The sequence below is a fragment of the Podarcis melisellensis genome (genome assembly GCF_964234715.1).
Source record: "Podarcis melisellensis genome assembly, chromosome: 13".
In the NCBI taxonomy this organism is placed as follows: domain Eukaryota; kingdom Metazoa; phylum Chordata; class Lepidosauria; order Squamata; family Lacertidae; genus Podarcis; species Podarcis melisellensis.
In genome coordinates, this window is record NC_138545.1 from 41,456,951 (window position 1) to 41,471,936 (window position 14,986).

General features: G+C 46.9%; 1 protein-coding gene and 2 long non-coding RNA genes across 7 annotated transcripts in view; 1 reads left to right on the forward strand and 2 right to left on the reverse strand.

Moving 5' to 3' along the window:
• Positions 1–456: 456 nt before the first annotated feature.
• LOC309354375 lies at positions 457–13,461 on the forward strand. Of its 3 annotated transcripts, XR_014162216.1 has the most exons (7): positions 457–471; positions 1,169–1,368; positions 5,069–5,126; positions 7,852–7,918; positions 10,838–10,915; positions 11,677–11,790; positions 13,176–13,461. It is a non-coding gene; the product is annotated as an uncharacterized lncRNA (long non-coding RNA). The 3 variants fall into 3 exon arrangements; XR_014162217.1 differs by lacking the exon at positions 457–471 and having other exon boundaries at positions 698–1,368; XR_014162218.1 differs by lacking the exons at positions 457–471; positions 1,169–1,368; positions 5,069–5,126 and having other exon boundaries at positions 7,712–7,918.
• Positions 2,911–9,091, reverse strand: LOC309354381. The gene is made up of 3 exons (XR_014162227.1): positions 8,744–9,091; positions 5,352–5,414; positions 2,911–3,825 (listed from the first exon to the last, which is right to left on the reverse strand). It is a non-coding gene; the product is annotated as an uncharacterized lncRNA (long non-coding RNA).
• Positions 11,089–14,986, reverse strand: part of GRN (granulin precursor) — a 36,297-nt gene continuing 32,399 nt past the window's right edge. For all 3 annotated transcript variants that reach the window (XM_081883955.1, XM_081883956.1, XM_081883954.1), the window contains exons 14-15: positions 13,807–14,046; positions 11,089–11,509 (exon numbers count right to left, since the gene is read on the reverse strand). In XM_081883955.1, the coding sequence (XP_081740081.1) occupies positions 11,363–11,509; positions 13,807–14,046 (387 nt within the window). In that variant the 3' untranslated portion in view covers positions 11,089–11,362. The remainder of the gene's footprint in view (positions 11,510–13,806; positions 14,047–14,986) is intronic.

The following is a 14,986-nucleotide window of genomic DNA, read 5'->3' on the forward strand; positions in this document are numbered from 1 at the left end:
CTTGTTTCCATAGCTGTTTCATATTCATTTTAGCTGCAAGAAGAAGAGTTCATCTTACTTTGAAATGGAGCATGTGTGGCTTCCAGTGAAGTGGATGTTTCTTTTATGCCGACGAGCCGTCACACGGCAAGTTCTCAAAACCTCTTTGTTGGGGAGGAAGAGGACTAGATGAATTTTTCTATTGAAGCCAGGCTTTTGCCCTGGAGCTCCTTGTCATTGTCGGCTTAGGAAAACGTCAAGCAACAGTGCTCGAGTGTCCCTAAGCATGTGCAGAATACATTTCCCCTCGCTGCTGAATAACTATAGCTTATCAAGTTTAATATTATGGGACAGGCTATCCTCTCATAGGGTAGTATGTGGCTTCCAGGAAAGGCCTGGGAATAAAATACGCCTAATACTTACTTTTCTTTTGTTGGCAGGCTGTGAGTTTTTGCAGGTCTGGAACACAGATGCAATAACGTCTGCGACATAGTAGGCCGCTTGCTATTGGCTGGCTAGAGGTACAAGATGCACTCTTGTGGTTGCGGAACTGGAGAGTCTGCTCTGAGGACGATGAGAGAGCCGCGTCCTCAGGCATGGCCAGTGCAGCAGTGGCTGCTAGGGCATCCTGTCAGCTTGCAAATCAGAAAAGTTACTAGTCCTCAGCATTTTATTGTATTTTTAAAAAACAAACCATTGGCTATATATACTATTATCAGTCACTGATGCCCTACAGCGGAAAAAAGGGAGTCAAATTTTGATTTTTAAAAATAGAAGCCTCCTTCCTTGTCCCAAGGAAGTTTAAAGACTTGTGTTAAATATAATTTTTATACGACATAACACCTGTAAACATTTCAAGTGTTCCGTGTGTTTCATGTGCAATATCTGGATGTTGTAATGCTTGCAACAGCCTTGAGAGGTAAGTTATTCTCCCCTATTTTGCAGATGGAAGGGGCAGAATGAAGCATGAGAGAAAGTAGCTTTGCCTAAGGCCACCCTAGTGAGTTCCTGGCAGAGGCAAGATTCGAACCCGGAACTCACTGATCTGCAACTTTCTCTTCCAGCCATTACACTACCCCAGCTCATTTTACTTTTACGTCATGTGATGCAGACTTGCACTCTTTATCCTGAGGCTTTCTGCATGTGCTCTAAAAACACTCATTTTATCAATCACTTTCGTTCCTTCCAGGGCTGAGTGGGCATTCCGCAAACCATGTTCCAAAGCTTAGGGAGCCCTGTGCTCACATTTAAACCCTGGAAATATACAGATGCATTGTGCTTTTATGACGGAAAAACGGAAGGTCAATGTGATGCTAACAGAAAGGCATTCGAGACGGAAGGGGGGAAATTTGCTGGTCGGAAGCCAAAACTTGCAGGCGTTGGGAGACGGTAAGTAATGCAGACCAGCGTGGTTGGAGAGCAGTTTGTGGTACTCTTGGGTTTGCAACAGCTCCCAGCATCAGAAGCACATAGTAGTAAGGGAGAAATGCAGAACAGAAAGGGATTTGGGTAGCTTGGCTTTTAAAAAAACAAACCAATACCAAACTGCTCAGCATAACCAAAAGCCCCTTAAAAGGTTTTTCAGCAGCACAAGACTGGTACAGAAACGTCAGCACCGGGTTTTTATAATGAACAGGGCTAGGATTGCCCTCTGTATTACAGTGGTGCCTCGCAAGACGGTTCGAAAACACGTCTTGCGAAGCACGGTTTCCCATAGGAATGCATTAAAAATCAATTAATGTGTTCCTATGGAAACCGCCTTCAGACCAGGTCCGGGGACAGTCTGTCCCCCAACCTCTTCTGAAGGCTGGGGGGGGGGGGAACAAGGCCTTTTTTTCCCACCGCCAGCCTTCAAAAGGCTGTTCTGAAGGCTGGCGGTGGGAAGAAAAGCCCTTCTCCCCACCTCCCGCCCCGCAAGCTCCGGGGACAGGAGGGCTTTGCTACCGACCGCCAGCATTTTAAAATCGCCCCGGGACAGCGGAAAAGTCTCCGCTGTCCCAGGGCGATTTTAAAATGCTGGCGGGCGGCAGCGAAGCCTCCGCTGTCCCGGGGCGATTTTAAAATGCTGGCGGGCGGCAGCGAACCCTTCACTGCCGTCCCCCAGCATTTTAAAAGCCCCCGGAACAGCGGAGACTTCTCTGCCGTTTCTCCGCTATCCCGACGGCTTTCAAAGGCAGGCGGGGGGGAGCAAAGACTTTCGCCCACCACCGGCCTTCAGAAGAGGTCCAGGACCTCTTCTGAAGGCTGGCGGGGGGCGAAAGTCTTTGCTCCCCCCCCCGCCTGCCTTCAAAAGCCGTCGGGATATCGGAGAAATGCACTGCGCTTCTCCGCTATCCCAGGAAGGCAGGCGGAGGGGAGCAAAGACTTTTGCCCCCTGCCGGCCTTTAGAAGCAAGCCCATAGGGAAATTCGTCTTGCGGAACGACTCAAAAACGAAAAACTCTTTCGTCTTGCGAGTTTTTCGTTTTGCGAGGCGTTCGTCTTGCGGGGCACCACCGTAATTTCAAAGGCATTTTGCAAATTGCAATGAAGGTATGGAAGATTGCATTGCCTTCCATTCAGACTCTTGAGACCAAAACCCTGGGTTTGTTCCCATCCCCTTCTCAATCTGTAAGCAGAAACCTTTTTGTTCCGTCAGCTGACTGGGAACACTCACTTTCTGAGGCTCAGGAAGTTAAATCCTTCCATCTCCTGCATAAGGAACCTTTGCCACTTCCCGATCCCTTATCCTCGCTGCAGAAGACTTCCAACATTTTCTGCCATTTTAGGAGAATAAGTTAGTGGTTCCTTATTGGTAATACTGGGAACGGGCAAGAGAAATTCGGGAGAACCGCCATCCTTACAATGGTCCTTGCATCTAGCCAGCAAATATTTAAATTCCAGAAACGTGACTCAACACCCAGAATTCCTTCAGGGAAATTGTAAACCTGAATATTCAAAGCTATTTATTTTCAATGTAAAACATATTCTGAAGGTGCCCTTGTCAGAACATGGGGGATATTGAGGCACCTTGACTCAGATTTAATGTCATCAGTTCCTAGATTTGCAATGTTTTTAAACTCTGCTAGTATAGTCTTCAATTCAGGGTTGCTTCTGCCAGGTTGGAAAGAATCAGTAAGATGTCATCCACAAATAAATTCATTGTGTGTTTGTTAACGTGTCTAAAGAATACTGAAAATCAATGTACAGTGGTACCTCTGGTTACATACTTAATTCGTTCCGGAGGTCCGTTCTTAACCTGAAACTGTTCTTAACCTGAAGCACCACTTTAGTTAATGGGGCCTCCCGCTGCTGCTGCACGATTTCTGTTCTCATCCTGAAGCAAAGTTCTTAACCCAAGGTACTATTTCTGGGTTAGCGGACTCTGTAACCTGAAGCATATGTAACCTGAAGCGTATGTAACCCGAGGTACCACTGTATTCTTGTGGCCGTCAGAAGGAATTAAAGTTTGTGTGAAGTAGGTCTGTTCCTGACAAAAAGATGGGACAAGGGAATTAGATTGGTTCACTGCTTGTTATCGTTTTTGTGGTTTTAAAGGTTCATCGTTTTCAGCTGTTTCCAGGGCGCTTTTATAAATAGCAAGTGGCAGATTCTGAAATTAAAACATAGCACGATAACAGGGTTGTACAGATCTCTGTAGCATGTAATCCAGATCTTTTCCCTGACATCTTCAGTTGTCTGACTATCTGTGTCTCGTTTTCTAAGCTGCAAGCATCGTATTGTAAGTGGGAAATTTTCTTTCTCTTAACGGCAGCTTCAGAAAGGCCGGTCTCTGTGTCCCTCATCACCCCTTATCTTCATAACCGTTTTGCAAAGTGAGCTCAATCCCTGGGCCAAAGATGAAGGGCTGAAGGGGATAGAGAAAAGAGAGGAAGATCATAGTGTTAATAAGGAAGAACGATGGACCCTTTGGAAGATCATAAGGACACATTGACAGTGTGGGGTAAAGATGGGATGAAACATTTTACTAACAATAATAATAATAAATAATAAATTTTTATACCCCTCCCTTCCTGATTCAAAAACCGGGCTCAGGGCGGCTAGCAACAAATTCAAAACACTTTAAAACACTTAATTATAAAAGCAGCATAAAATACAGTATAAAAACATGAATAACAATAAAAATCAAAAATCAATTAGATAATCCCCAGGGCTAGCTGGCTGAATTAGTCCTACTTGGGCCAGTGGAGGAGGCCAGGGGAGAATTAGCTGTGGGGTCTCAGAGCGAGTGATCTTCATAAAAGGGGAGGGGGGAAGGAAGAGAAGATCAGGCTGAATTCAAATTAAAGGCCAGGCGGAATAGCTCTGTCTTACAGGCCCAAGGGAAGGAGCTTAAATCCTGAAGGGCCCTAGTCTCATGGGACAGAGCATTCCACCAGGTCGGAGCCATCACTGAGAAGGCCCTTAAATGTAGCAGGAGAGATTCCAAAGGGTTCTTGCTGCCTTTAAGACATCTGTGCTTTCTTATGTTGAGGAGCAGATCGGGATGGCAGGAAGGGGTGGAATCCTGAAACTTTCCAGTACAGCAAGGACCAGTCAGGTGTGGTGGGGCACCTGTCATTCACCCAACGTACCGTATTTTACGCTCTATAGGATGCACTTTACCCCCTCCAAAAATAAGGGGAAATGTGTGTGCGTCCTATGGAGCGAATGCAGGCTCCTTCGCTTCAGCGATAGCAACGCGAAGCCTCCGAAACGCAGTGGGAGCGCTCCCGCTGCTCTCCGGAGGCTTCGGGTTCTTTTTGCTGAAGCCGGGAGAGCAGGACTCTCCTGGCTTCAGCAGAGAGGGAGAGCTGCACAGCGCCCCTTCAGCTAAGCAGGAGGAGAAATGGAAGGGGCTCCGTTTCTCCTGCCACTTCACTGAAGGGGCGCTGAGCAGAGAGGGGAGATTATTTTTTTCTCTTCTCCCCCTCTAAAACAAGGTGCGTCCTATGGTCGGTTGCGCCCTGTAGAGCGAAAAATACGGTATTTCAAAACACTGCAGCTGGTCAGTTTTGCTGCTGTTTTTCCAGTGTTCAGATTCCTCTCCCACCTCCCTCAAAAGATAGCGATGGAGGAATGTAACAAAGTGACCTGCGCTTGCTTTTCAGGAGAGACAAAACGGGAAAGCCCAGGCTAAAAGCACACACAGATGGCCACGACCGAGAGGTAAGCTGGAAAACCTTGCATTTGAGGACTTGCCTGGGCCTCCTAGGCAACCAAGAATTCTGTGGCTGCCAGGGAGCTGCTAGCCAACTGCATATCTAGAAAGATGTATGTGTGCACCCTGGCCTGCAGGGAATATAAGAATGTATATATTATATAGGTGGGGAGGGTTACCAGGAGGAGTGAAAAACCCTCTTCTAACCGCACTGTGATTTTATCTTCGGTTACCTTTTTTCTGATGGGCCACTGCTCAGGCTGGCTTCCTGTTTCTGGTCCTTAGTCTGAGATGCTCTATTGGGAAAAGGGACAACGCACACTATAATTTTTATTAGATTTGGGGGGGCACTGAACCAGTTTGGTTGTGTTTTGGTTGTTGGTAAAAAAACAGTGAAAACAAACAGTGAAAACCCCCAGGCGGCTGATACATTGGGTTTACATAATCAATAACAACATATTCAGAACAACCATATGTACAATTCTGTATATCTTAACACGCCTCCCTCCACAAGGTTTATTTAACTTTTAACATTTTAATTGCCCCAAATTGTTCAAACCTGCCCAAATAATTTATTCTCAAACCAAGCCTCCTCCTTCTCACTGACCTTAAACCCTTTCATGTTATGTATCTTCACAGTTAAGATATTCTAAGATTATAATATTTTTCAATTTTTCCTTCCATTGGTTCACCCCTAGCTCTTCTGCATTTTTCCAATTACTTGCTATAACCTGTCTGGCTGCAATTACCATCAATTTTACCCATTTACATTCCTCTTTTGTTTCTAACTCTGTGTTATTCAGGCTAATAAGAACCATTAATTTAGATATTTCCACCTTCCTACCCACAATTCCCGGCTGAACCAGTTTTAAGCAGGTTTCCCATTTGCATCCAGACGGCAACTCACTACAGCTTGAAATTAAAAATAAATAGTGTTGAACCTATCGGTGCACTAAGGCCACATAACAAATCAACTTGCTTTGGTACCAACCCATGGTTTTCTTTCTGTCATTCTATTTTAATTTACTACTCTAAATCTCCAGGTAGGTTTACCTCTTTTTTTTAGAAAGAGTTTTAGAAAGGCCCTACGAAGAGGTGAGAAGTCCCATCGGGGACACCTGATTACTGCCTCTTTAGATGCCTTGTGATGGAATACAGATGTGACTACAGAATTTACGTATTTTTCGCTCTATAAGACGCACCAGACCACAAGACGCACCTAGTTTTTGGAGGAGGAAAACAAGAAAAAAAATATTATGAATCCCAGAAGCCAGAATAGCAAGAGGGATCGCTGCGCAGCGAAAGCAGTGATCCCTCTTGCTGTTCTGGCTTCTGGGATAGCTGCGCAGCCTGCATTCGCTCCATAAGACGCACACACATTTCCCCTTACTTTTTAGGAGGGAAAAAGTGAGTCTTATAGAGCAAAAAATACGGTATTTTACTTGTCAGTTTTGTGTCTGATTTTTTTCCATGGTAGTACCTTTAGCTCACCACAGGAGGGCACACCAAAGCAAGAAGCTGCTGGAGAATTTGAGTATTTCTCCTTGCAGGCTGAGCAGAATAAAGGACCTTTAGTGAGAAGGAGCAGAATAAAGGACCTTTAGTGAGAAGATAGGGGAGAAATGCACCCTATGGAAATGCAAGTAATTGCCATATGGTCGCCATCTTCAGAAATATCAGGGGCTGTCCCGTGGAAGAAGGAACAAGCTTGTTTTGTCCAGCCCTGGAGGGGGAGGACTTGAACCAACAGCTTCACGTTACAGGAAAGGAGATTCTGACTAAACATCAGGGAAAACACTTTCTGTTCGAAAAAGGATCGGTCTCCCTCTAGAGGTTATGGACTCTCCTTCCTTGGAGATTTTAAAGCAGAGGTTGGATGTCCATCTGTCATGGATGCTTTGGCTGAGATTCCTGCATTTCAGGGGACGCGGGTGGCGCTATGGGTTAAACCACAGAGCCTAGGGCTTGCTGATCAGAAGGTTGGCAGTTTGAATCCTCACGACGGTGAGCTCCCGTTGCTCGGTCCCTGCTCCTGCCAACCCAGCAGTTTGAAAGCAGGAAGTGCAAGTAGATAAATAGGTACCACTGCGGCGGGAATGTAAACGGCGTTTCCGTGCGCTGCTCTGGTTCACCAGAAGCGGCTTGGTCATGCTGGCCACATGACCTGGAAGCTGTACGCCGGCTCCCTCGGCCAATAAAGTGAGATGAGCGTTGCAACCCCAGAGTCCGCGACTGGACCTAGTGGTCAGGGGTCCCTTTACCTGCATTGCAGTGATTGGACTAGATAGTCCTTGGGGTCCCTTCTAACTCTACAGTTCTAGGATGATTCAACATGTTTGGATGCACTTAAAAATGAGGTGTTTAGAATTCTGCTAGTGCACTGATCCTGCCTAAGCTGGTGGAGAGAGGCAGTCAGTACTGGGTGTGGTGCTAGTCTTGCAGGCTAATGCTTTTTGGGGTCTTCGCACGCATCCTCAAGAGGCCTAGGTCTGGCCTTCATGGCCATCTTCTACATCGCTACCTGGACCCCATCTCACCTAACAGGTCATAATGTCTGGGAGGCAAGCTGTGCCCAGGGGTGGGAGAAGTCTGCCCATTCAGATACCATTCTACTCCCAGTTCCCATTGGCTCCAGCCAGCACAGCTGATGGGACAGGGATGATAGGCCAAGCTTATTAGCATTCTTCATCCTTTTTAACTTTTCCTTTCTCTTTTGACTCGTGCTTCTTTCAGAATTAAAGGATCTGAAAACTGTAGAGGGCTTATCCTCAATGGGAGTGAATTACCTTGCAGAAGAATGGTAAGTTACACAATTTATTAAAAAATTGAAACAAAAAACTTAGTGGTACTTCGAAGGGGTGTTTATTTTGTTAGTGGGCCTTTTTGGATTGGGTGGGTGTAGTGGAAAGAGGCCTTGTAGTGCCTTAAAGACTAACCAATTTAATTATGGCATCCATAAATTTACTTCTTCGGTTGCATGGAATGTTATCATAAGTTATAGATAGATAGGTAGGTAGGTAGGTAGGTATCTGTCTGTCTGTACATATGGATGGGTGGGTGGATACCTGGTTGGGCAGGATGGTGAAAGCAAGGTCAGAAAAGTACAGCGTTGTGATTATCATGTCCAGTTTATAATGGCCAGTCGGAACAATCAGGAACTACTAACACAGACATCCTGGCGTCGTTAATCCAATTAACGGGGTACTTGTGGGATTATTGCATGCTTCCAGCCCATTTTTGCTTTGGGTGGAGAGTTGGGGCAGTGACTTGACTTGTGTAGTGTTCGGAGGGTGTGGTTCATCTCTCACTCCATGTGTCTTGTGTAGAGATACCAAAATAAAGGCTATAGAGCAGGCATCCCCAAGCTCAGCCCTCCAGCTGTTTTGGGACTGCAACTCCCATCATCCCTAGCTAACAGGACCCAATGGTCAGGGGTGGTGGGAATTGTAGTCCCAAAACAGCTGGAGGGCCGAGTTTGGGGGCGCCTGCTATAGAGAGAGAGTCCTACAGGTCTCTTGGTCAGTAGGTACTGGACTCAGCAGAGCGACTGGCCTGGCAGCTGCCAAGGGCCGGGGGGGGGGGAATCCTGGGCTCTTAACCCCAGGATAGAAGAAATCCTCCTTACCTTTTTCAAGATTACGAAGCTTGTCTTCTCGCAAGAGCCGCTCTTAAAAAAAAATAAGTAGAACTCTTCTTTCACCTACCTAAATATCCGACTTAAGCTGCCTCAACTCCCAATCCTACCCCAGCTATCTAATAAAACATGAAATACGAAGGTGTAAAGCTACAAGATAAATATTAAATAGAAAAAAAATATAGGTAAAAAAAATACAAGTAACACAGCAAACCAAAACACGAAACCTCCACTCCTGCATGTACAAACTCGTTCTCCCATAATCAGATTTACTCTCTCCTCGTTCCCACCCTGGACACCTCTGGTTGGTGACTTTTAAAGCAGCCGCAAAAGATGTCATAAAGGTGGTCACTGTTACCTTGACAACCCACCTGCTTTGGCACTCTTCTTGAGTTGTGCTTGCTGAAGCATCCCTCTTCGCTTTCGTAGCTCCACTTTTCACGAATCAAGATTCCTTCAGCACCACTCCCAACCTCCTCCTGAATGCAGTAGGTAACTCGCACCTCACGGGTTTAGAGATGGCTAGAGCAGAGGATTAAGACAGCCCTCTTTGCAATATGGAAGGCTCCAGGTTCAATCCCTGGCGTCGTAGCTACGGAAACCTCCCCAACTTTAAAATTAATTGAATTTTAATATTAACGCACAGTAATAAAACGAGGACAAAATATGGATACAAAAGGATTAGGAAAAGAGAAGGGAAAGTAGAGAAAATATATGTTGTGAGGTGTCTGCTCTTTGTCATTCCAGAAATGTAGAACCATGGGCCATCCTTCGATAAATAGTGTTTTTCTGTTATACGTTGACTTTGTTTGCAAGACCGTTTCCCAAGTTTTTCTTTGGTTGTTCTGCAAATGTTGGTGGATTTTTACATTTCCAAGATTGAACAATATCAAAGTTGGTCAGAGTTTCTGTCAGCTGAAAATCAACATTTGTAAGCTCAAACTGGAACATTGCAAGGATTCGTTTTAGGGTTTTTCAGTAATCACTGGAGAAAGGAGGTTTCTTATAGGCAGATGGTGGGAAACGGGGTTGATGAACACACATCTTCCACAGAACTCTACTTGCTCAGTGCACTGACTTAAAATTAACAAATACTGAGGGTGGGAGAGCTGAAAATAATGCCAATATATGCAGCCAATGCACCTCTTTGGTTTCAGATAGTCAGGGGTCCCTTTACCTTTACCCATGTACTATTAGGTCCAGTTGTGGCCGACTCTGGGGTTGCCGCACTCATCTTGCTTTATTGGCCGAGGGAGCTGGCGTACAGCTTCTGGGTCATGTGGTCAGCATGACTAAGGCGCTTCTGGCAAACCAGAGTAGCGCACGGAAACGCCGTTTACCTTCCCGCTGGAGTGGTACCTATTTATCTACTTGCACTTTGACATGCTTTTGAACTGCTAGGTTGGCAGGAGCAGGGACCAAGCAACAGGAGCTCACCCCGTCACTCGAACCGCTGACCTTCTGATCGGCAAGTCCTAGGCTCTGTGGTTTAACCCACAGCGCCACCCACGTCCCTTCCAGTACATGGGTAAACAAGTCTAAAAAGCCAGAGACAAAAAGTTATGGCCCTCTAGTGGCCACCGTGGCTCAACTTACCAGAAGTAATGTCTTTAGTGTTAACTCTGACAGGGTAGACTAGATTCTGACCAAACTAAGTCTCCTAGAGTAAAATATACAATCGCTGCAAAGAGGAAGGGATGCTTTTACAATCATAGAGTTAGAAGGGACCCTGAGAGTCTTCTAGTCCAGGCCCCTGCAGTGAAGGAATAATGTGTGGGATTTTGTGCATCACAAAACTCTTCCAACAGTCGGCCAGTAAAAGGCCACTCATCCCAGCTATACAGAACGCAGTGCAGTGGTTTTTAACCACTTTTGAGAACCTGGCCTAGCAACTAGTCCTAACTTGAATAGTCGCTGCCGTTATTTAGCAGAAGAGACTTCCACTGGGGCCGATTCCCGGCTTTTAAAGCCATTGTTTCAGCTGACGACGCAGGCCTCCCGTTATCGACAGCACTTTGCAACGAAGCTAGATCTCAGGGTCAAATCCTGGCTGTGTTTATTATTATTTATTTCATTTCTATACAGGATACAGAAGGAGAGAAGGGGCAACACACACAAGGGCTGCAAAGAAACCCAAAATGAGACAGTAGACACCCATGGTTGGTAAGCACAGCAGCAAACAACTGCCCAATCCAGTGCCAAGATTTATTCTTTCTTTTTTTAAGAAACAGCACAAAAGTAATCAAAAACAATTTTGGTAAAGAGGACTGCAGGGACAGAGCAAGACCCCCAAGCTTGCATAAATCTTGGCCCAGGAGAAGAACCCTTCCAGGCTGGGGCATGGCAGTGAAGCCAGGGGTCCCTGGTGGGCATTCGAGGATGGGGGAGAGAGAGGATTTATTCTCTCTGGCAATGCCTCTAAAGAAGAGGGTTTCATCCACGTCGGGGGCAAGCGTAAGGCAGCAGGAATCCCCTTCCTGATCAGAACGGCAAACTGGCAGAAGTCGCCATCTCTCCTGCACACGCTTACAAATAATGTCCCTCCCTGAAAAAAAGCAGAGCTCGCTCCAGCGCCCAAGTATTGGGAGAGGCCAGACACGAAAAGGCACTTCAGAGCAGCGCATGTGCTTGGGTAGAGCGATGGGTGAAGGCCCCCGTGTCCCAGCGGAGTGGCTTCTGTTTAATGCATTCAGTGCCCCTCCAGGAACAACGGAAGCCAGGCGGACAGCAGTGGCGTTTGTCAGAGCAGCAGGAGCCCTGCAGGGGGAGACAGAGAGAGAGGCAAAAATGATGGGGTGATACTTCCTGTTGGAAAGGAGTACTCAAGACTTACAAAAGCTAGACAACTTCCTGTTTAAAAGATTGCAAGACACTGAAAAAAGACGGTACTAGGATGTTTATTCATGTTTCTGCTCTGTCTCAAGAGGCCTTACTTGGACCCTCGAGGAGGTTGGTGAGTTTGAAAAACCCATCAAGATTGGTGGAAAGAGGAGCGACAACCCAGCACCAACAAGAGGAATAGTCCAGGGAGGAAGCAGGTACAGAGCCACCCCTGGATTAGCTGCAAGTAAGAAAGGAGGAGGGATAAAGGACTCAAGACAGAGGTTGGTGGGGCAGTCCCATTTACCCTTATGGGCCAGCCTCCACTTGGACCCCCCCGTGACAGGATAGCAGTAGAGACAAGTACAGTGATGCCTCGCAAGACGAAATTAATTCATTCCACGAGTTGCTTCGTCTTGCGATTTTTTCGTCTTGCGGAACGCGGATTCCCTGGGTATTAAGAAAAAGGAAGCAAACCCACAAGACGTTTTCGTCATGCGAAGCAAGCCCATAGGGAAAATCGTCTTGCAAAGCAACTCAAGAAACGAAAAACCCTTTCGTCTTGCGAGGTACCACTGTAATAACTCTTGCAGCCCATGTACAGATAGCCTCAGACAAAGATTACGTATTGAGAATTTAATGATATTTGGAATGTATGTGTCAAAACCATAGCAACACATGGATTAACATATACTTAAGACTACAAAAAACTAAAGTATATATTTTATTGCTGTTTTGAACTACCGTATTTTTCGCTCCATAGGGCGCACCTAGTTTTCAGAGGGGGAAATCAAGGGGGAAAATATTATTCTCCCCTCCCCCCAGCTCTGGGAGCAGCGGACAGGCTGCACGCAGCCTGTGTGCTTCTCCCAGACCTTCTCCCTGCTTTTACGGGAGGTGGGGGAATTCCCCCACCTCGCGCAAAAGCCCACAGGAGCCACGCATGGCTCCTGTGGGCTTTTTGACCAGGAGGGAGAAGGGGCTGACACGGCCACAAAAGCCACAAAGACCAGGTCGGGGAACAGTGCAAAGGTGACACGCTGCCCCCCCCCCGAGCTTGTGGTGGGGGGAAGCACTGCTTTCCCCCCCACCGCCAGCCTCAAAGACCAGACTCTCCTGGCTTCAGCAAAAGGAACCGGAAGCCTCCTGAACGCAGTGGGAACTCACGCTGCGCTCCGAAGGCTTCAGACGGCTATCGCTGAAGCCATCGCTGAACATTTTTGGAGGGGAAAAAGTGCATCCTAGAGAGTGAAAAATACGGTACTTCTTAAAAGGGTTTTTTAATGTACAGTCGTACCTTGGTTTTCGAACAGCTTAATTCTCGTTTTGTCTCCTGAATGTTGCAAACCTGGAAGTGACTGTACTGGTTTGCAAACTATTTTTGGAAGCTTAACAACCAACGGGGCTTCCAATTGGCTGCAAGGCACTTCCAGCAGCCAATCAGAAGCCGTGCTTTGATTTCCTAACATTTTGGAAGTCGAACGGACTTCTGGAATTGATCCCCTTCGACCTATTCTCTTCCCTTTTTTATTTTATTTAATATTTCTACTTTTGTTGAGATTATTATAGTTGACAAAGTAATACCCCCTTCCCCTCGGAACAGGAGGAGCTTCATGAGGATGGGAGGGAGAAATGCCACACAACAACAACAACAACAACAACAAGAAGCAAGGCAAGACTCAAATCGCATCATCCATAAGAAATCATGAACGTCATTACCAGTGCTGCAGAGTGGAAATTTTTCCAGTGATTTATCTAACTTCACTGGTAACAGTGATTGGATGCCAATTGGAAATGTGATATTGGCTGTTTCAAAGGTGGCCAGTTTGGGTTTTTTGTAGCTTTGTTTAGTAAACACAAGCAAAATAAAAATAAATTTGCACAGGAAATTTTCTTTTGTTCAGAATTTCCCAGAAAACTCACATGGCTGATACTGAGATACAAGAAATCCCAGGGATAAGGGATTCCCAACCTGCCTGGCCATCAGTCAAGGACACTTGAGAGTTATAGTCCAGCAATGGCCACAATCCCCTCCTGCTTTCTACCTCTGTGTTTCATTCCCTTTAGGCCATCGATCCTGCTTCTCAGGATCTTTCAAACTAAGATAGCCACCCTCCCATGACCTCTGCTCAAAATCTTATGCAGTCGGCACCCCGCCAAACACACAAGTCCTCTCCGCTAACCAGTTCGAACCTGCAACCAACCCCCCACCACCACCCAGCACAGCCACTGACCTTGTCGTAAGGGCAACAGGCCCATCCGCCTGAGCTGGACTTGCAGCAGGTCTGGTGGTCGTGACAGTAGTGCTGATCACCACACGACACATCCCGGACGGACGTGGGGGCGCGCGAGGAACTCAGCAGACCGCCTGCAGGTAGGAGCCTGGGCCAGAACTGCTTCTCGCACGTCCGAGCTGCCACATTGCAGGTGTAGCCCGAGGGGCAGCAGTGTTTGTGATCCTCACAGCAAACAGCCTGCAGAAGCAGAGAGAGGAAAGCTTTGGTTCTCAGGGTCTGTCCTGATGCCGCAACACTTGACCAAGCCAAAGCGTTGCCCCTACGTGAAAGGGGGTTTGCTTTTAACTGCTAAAAAAGATACAAGTCTCTGTTATTAACCAACGTCTCCCCAGTGGAGAAGACATGGCCAAATGCTGTGCCAAAAACAAAAACAAGGGGGTGGAAAAAAAGGGAATGGCTGACAAGCTGAAATTTGCGCCTCTTTTTAAGAATTACTTGCACCGCTTTCGTTTTACACGAACCCATGTTTTTAGACCTTAAAGCTGTGGAGACAGCGTTGAAGAAGAAGAAGAAGAGTTTGGATCTGATATCCCGCTTTATCACTATCCGAAGGAGTCTCCAAGCGGCTAACATTCTCCTTTCCCTTCCTCCCCCCACAACAAACACTCTGTGAGGTGAGTGGGGCTGAGAGACTTCAAAGAAGTGTGACTGGCCCAAGGTCACCCAGCAGCTGCATGCGGAGGAGCAGGGACGCGAACCCGGTTCACCAGATTACGAGTTCACCGCTCTTAACCACTACACCACACTGGCTCTTACTGGCTTGGAAAACCTTGGGCGTGTTCTCAGGTTACTGGGGTGGCGAGCAGGAGTCAAGGGGGCTGGGGCCATCTCCCTTGGCTAGTGAAACACTTATTTATTTACTGCCAGAACTATCTTTCCCCAGAACAGCATTTAGGTTAGTTAACGCATGCCTCAGAGTTCACAAAGGGTGCCTGAATACCACCCAACACCCTGCAGAAACCAAGCTGCTTCTTCTCTGACCAGCAGCCTCCAGACTCTGCCTCCCGCCACCTGCTCTATCTTTTTCTGTGCTTTGCCCTGCTCGCTGCCTCTGCCCAAGCCCCATTTCCTAATAGATCAGAGTCTATTCCAGCATCACACAGTGCAAGGCTGCCTC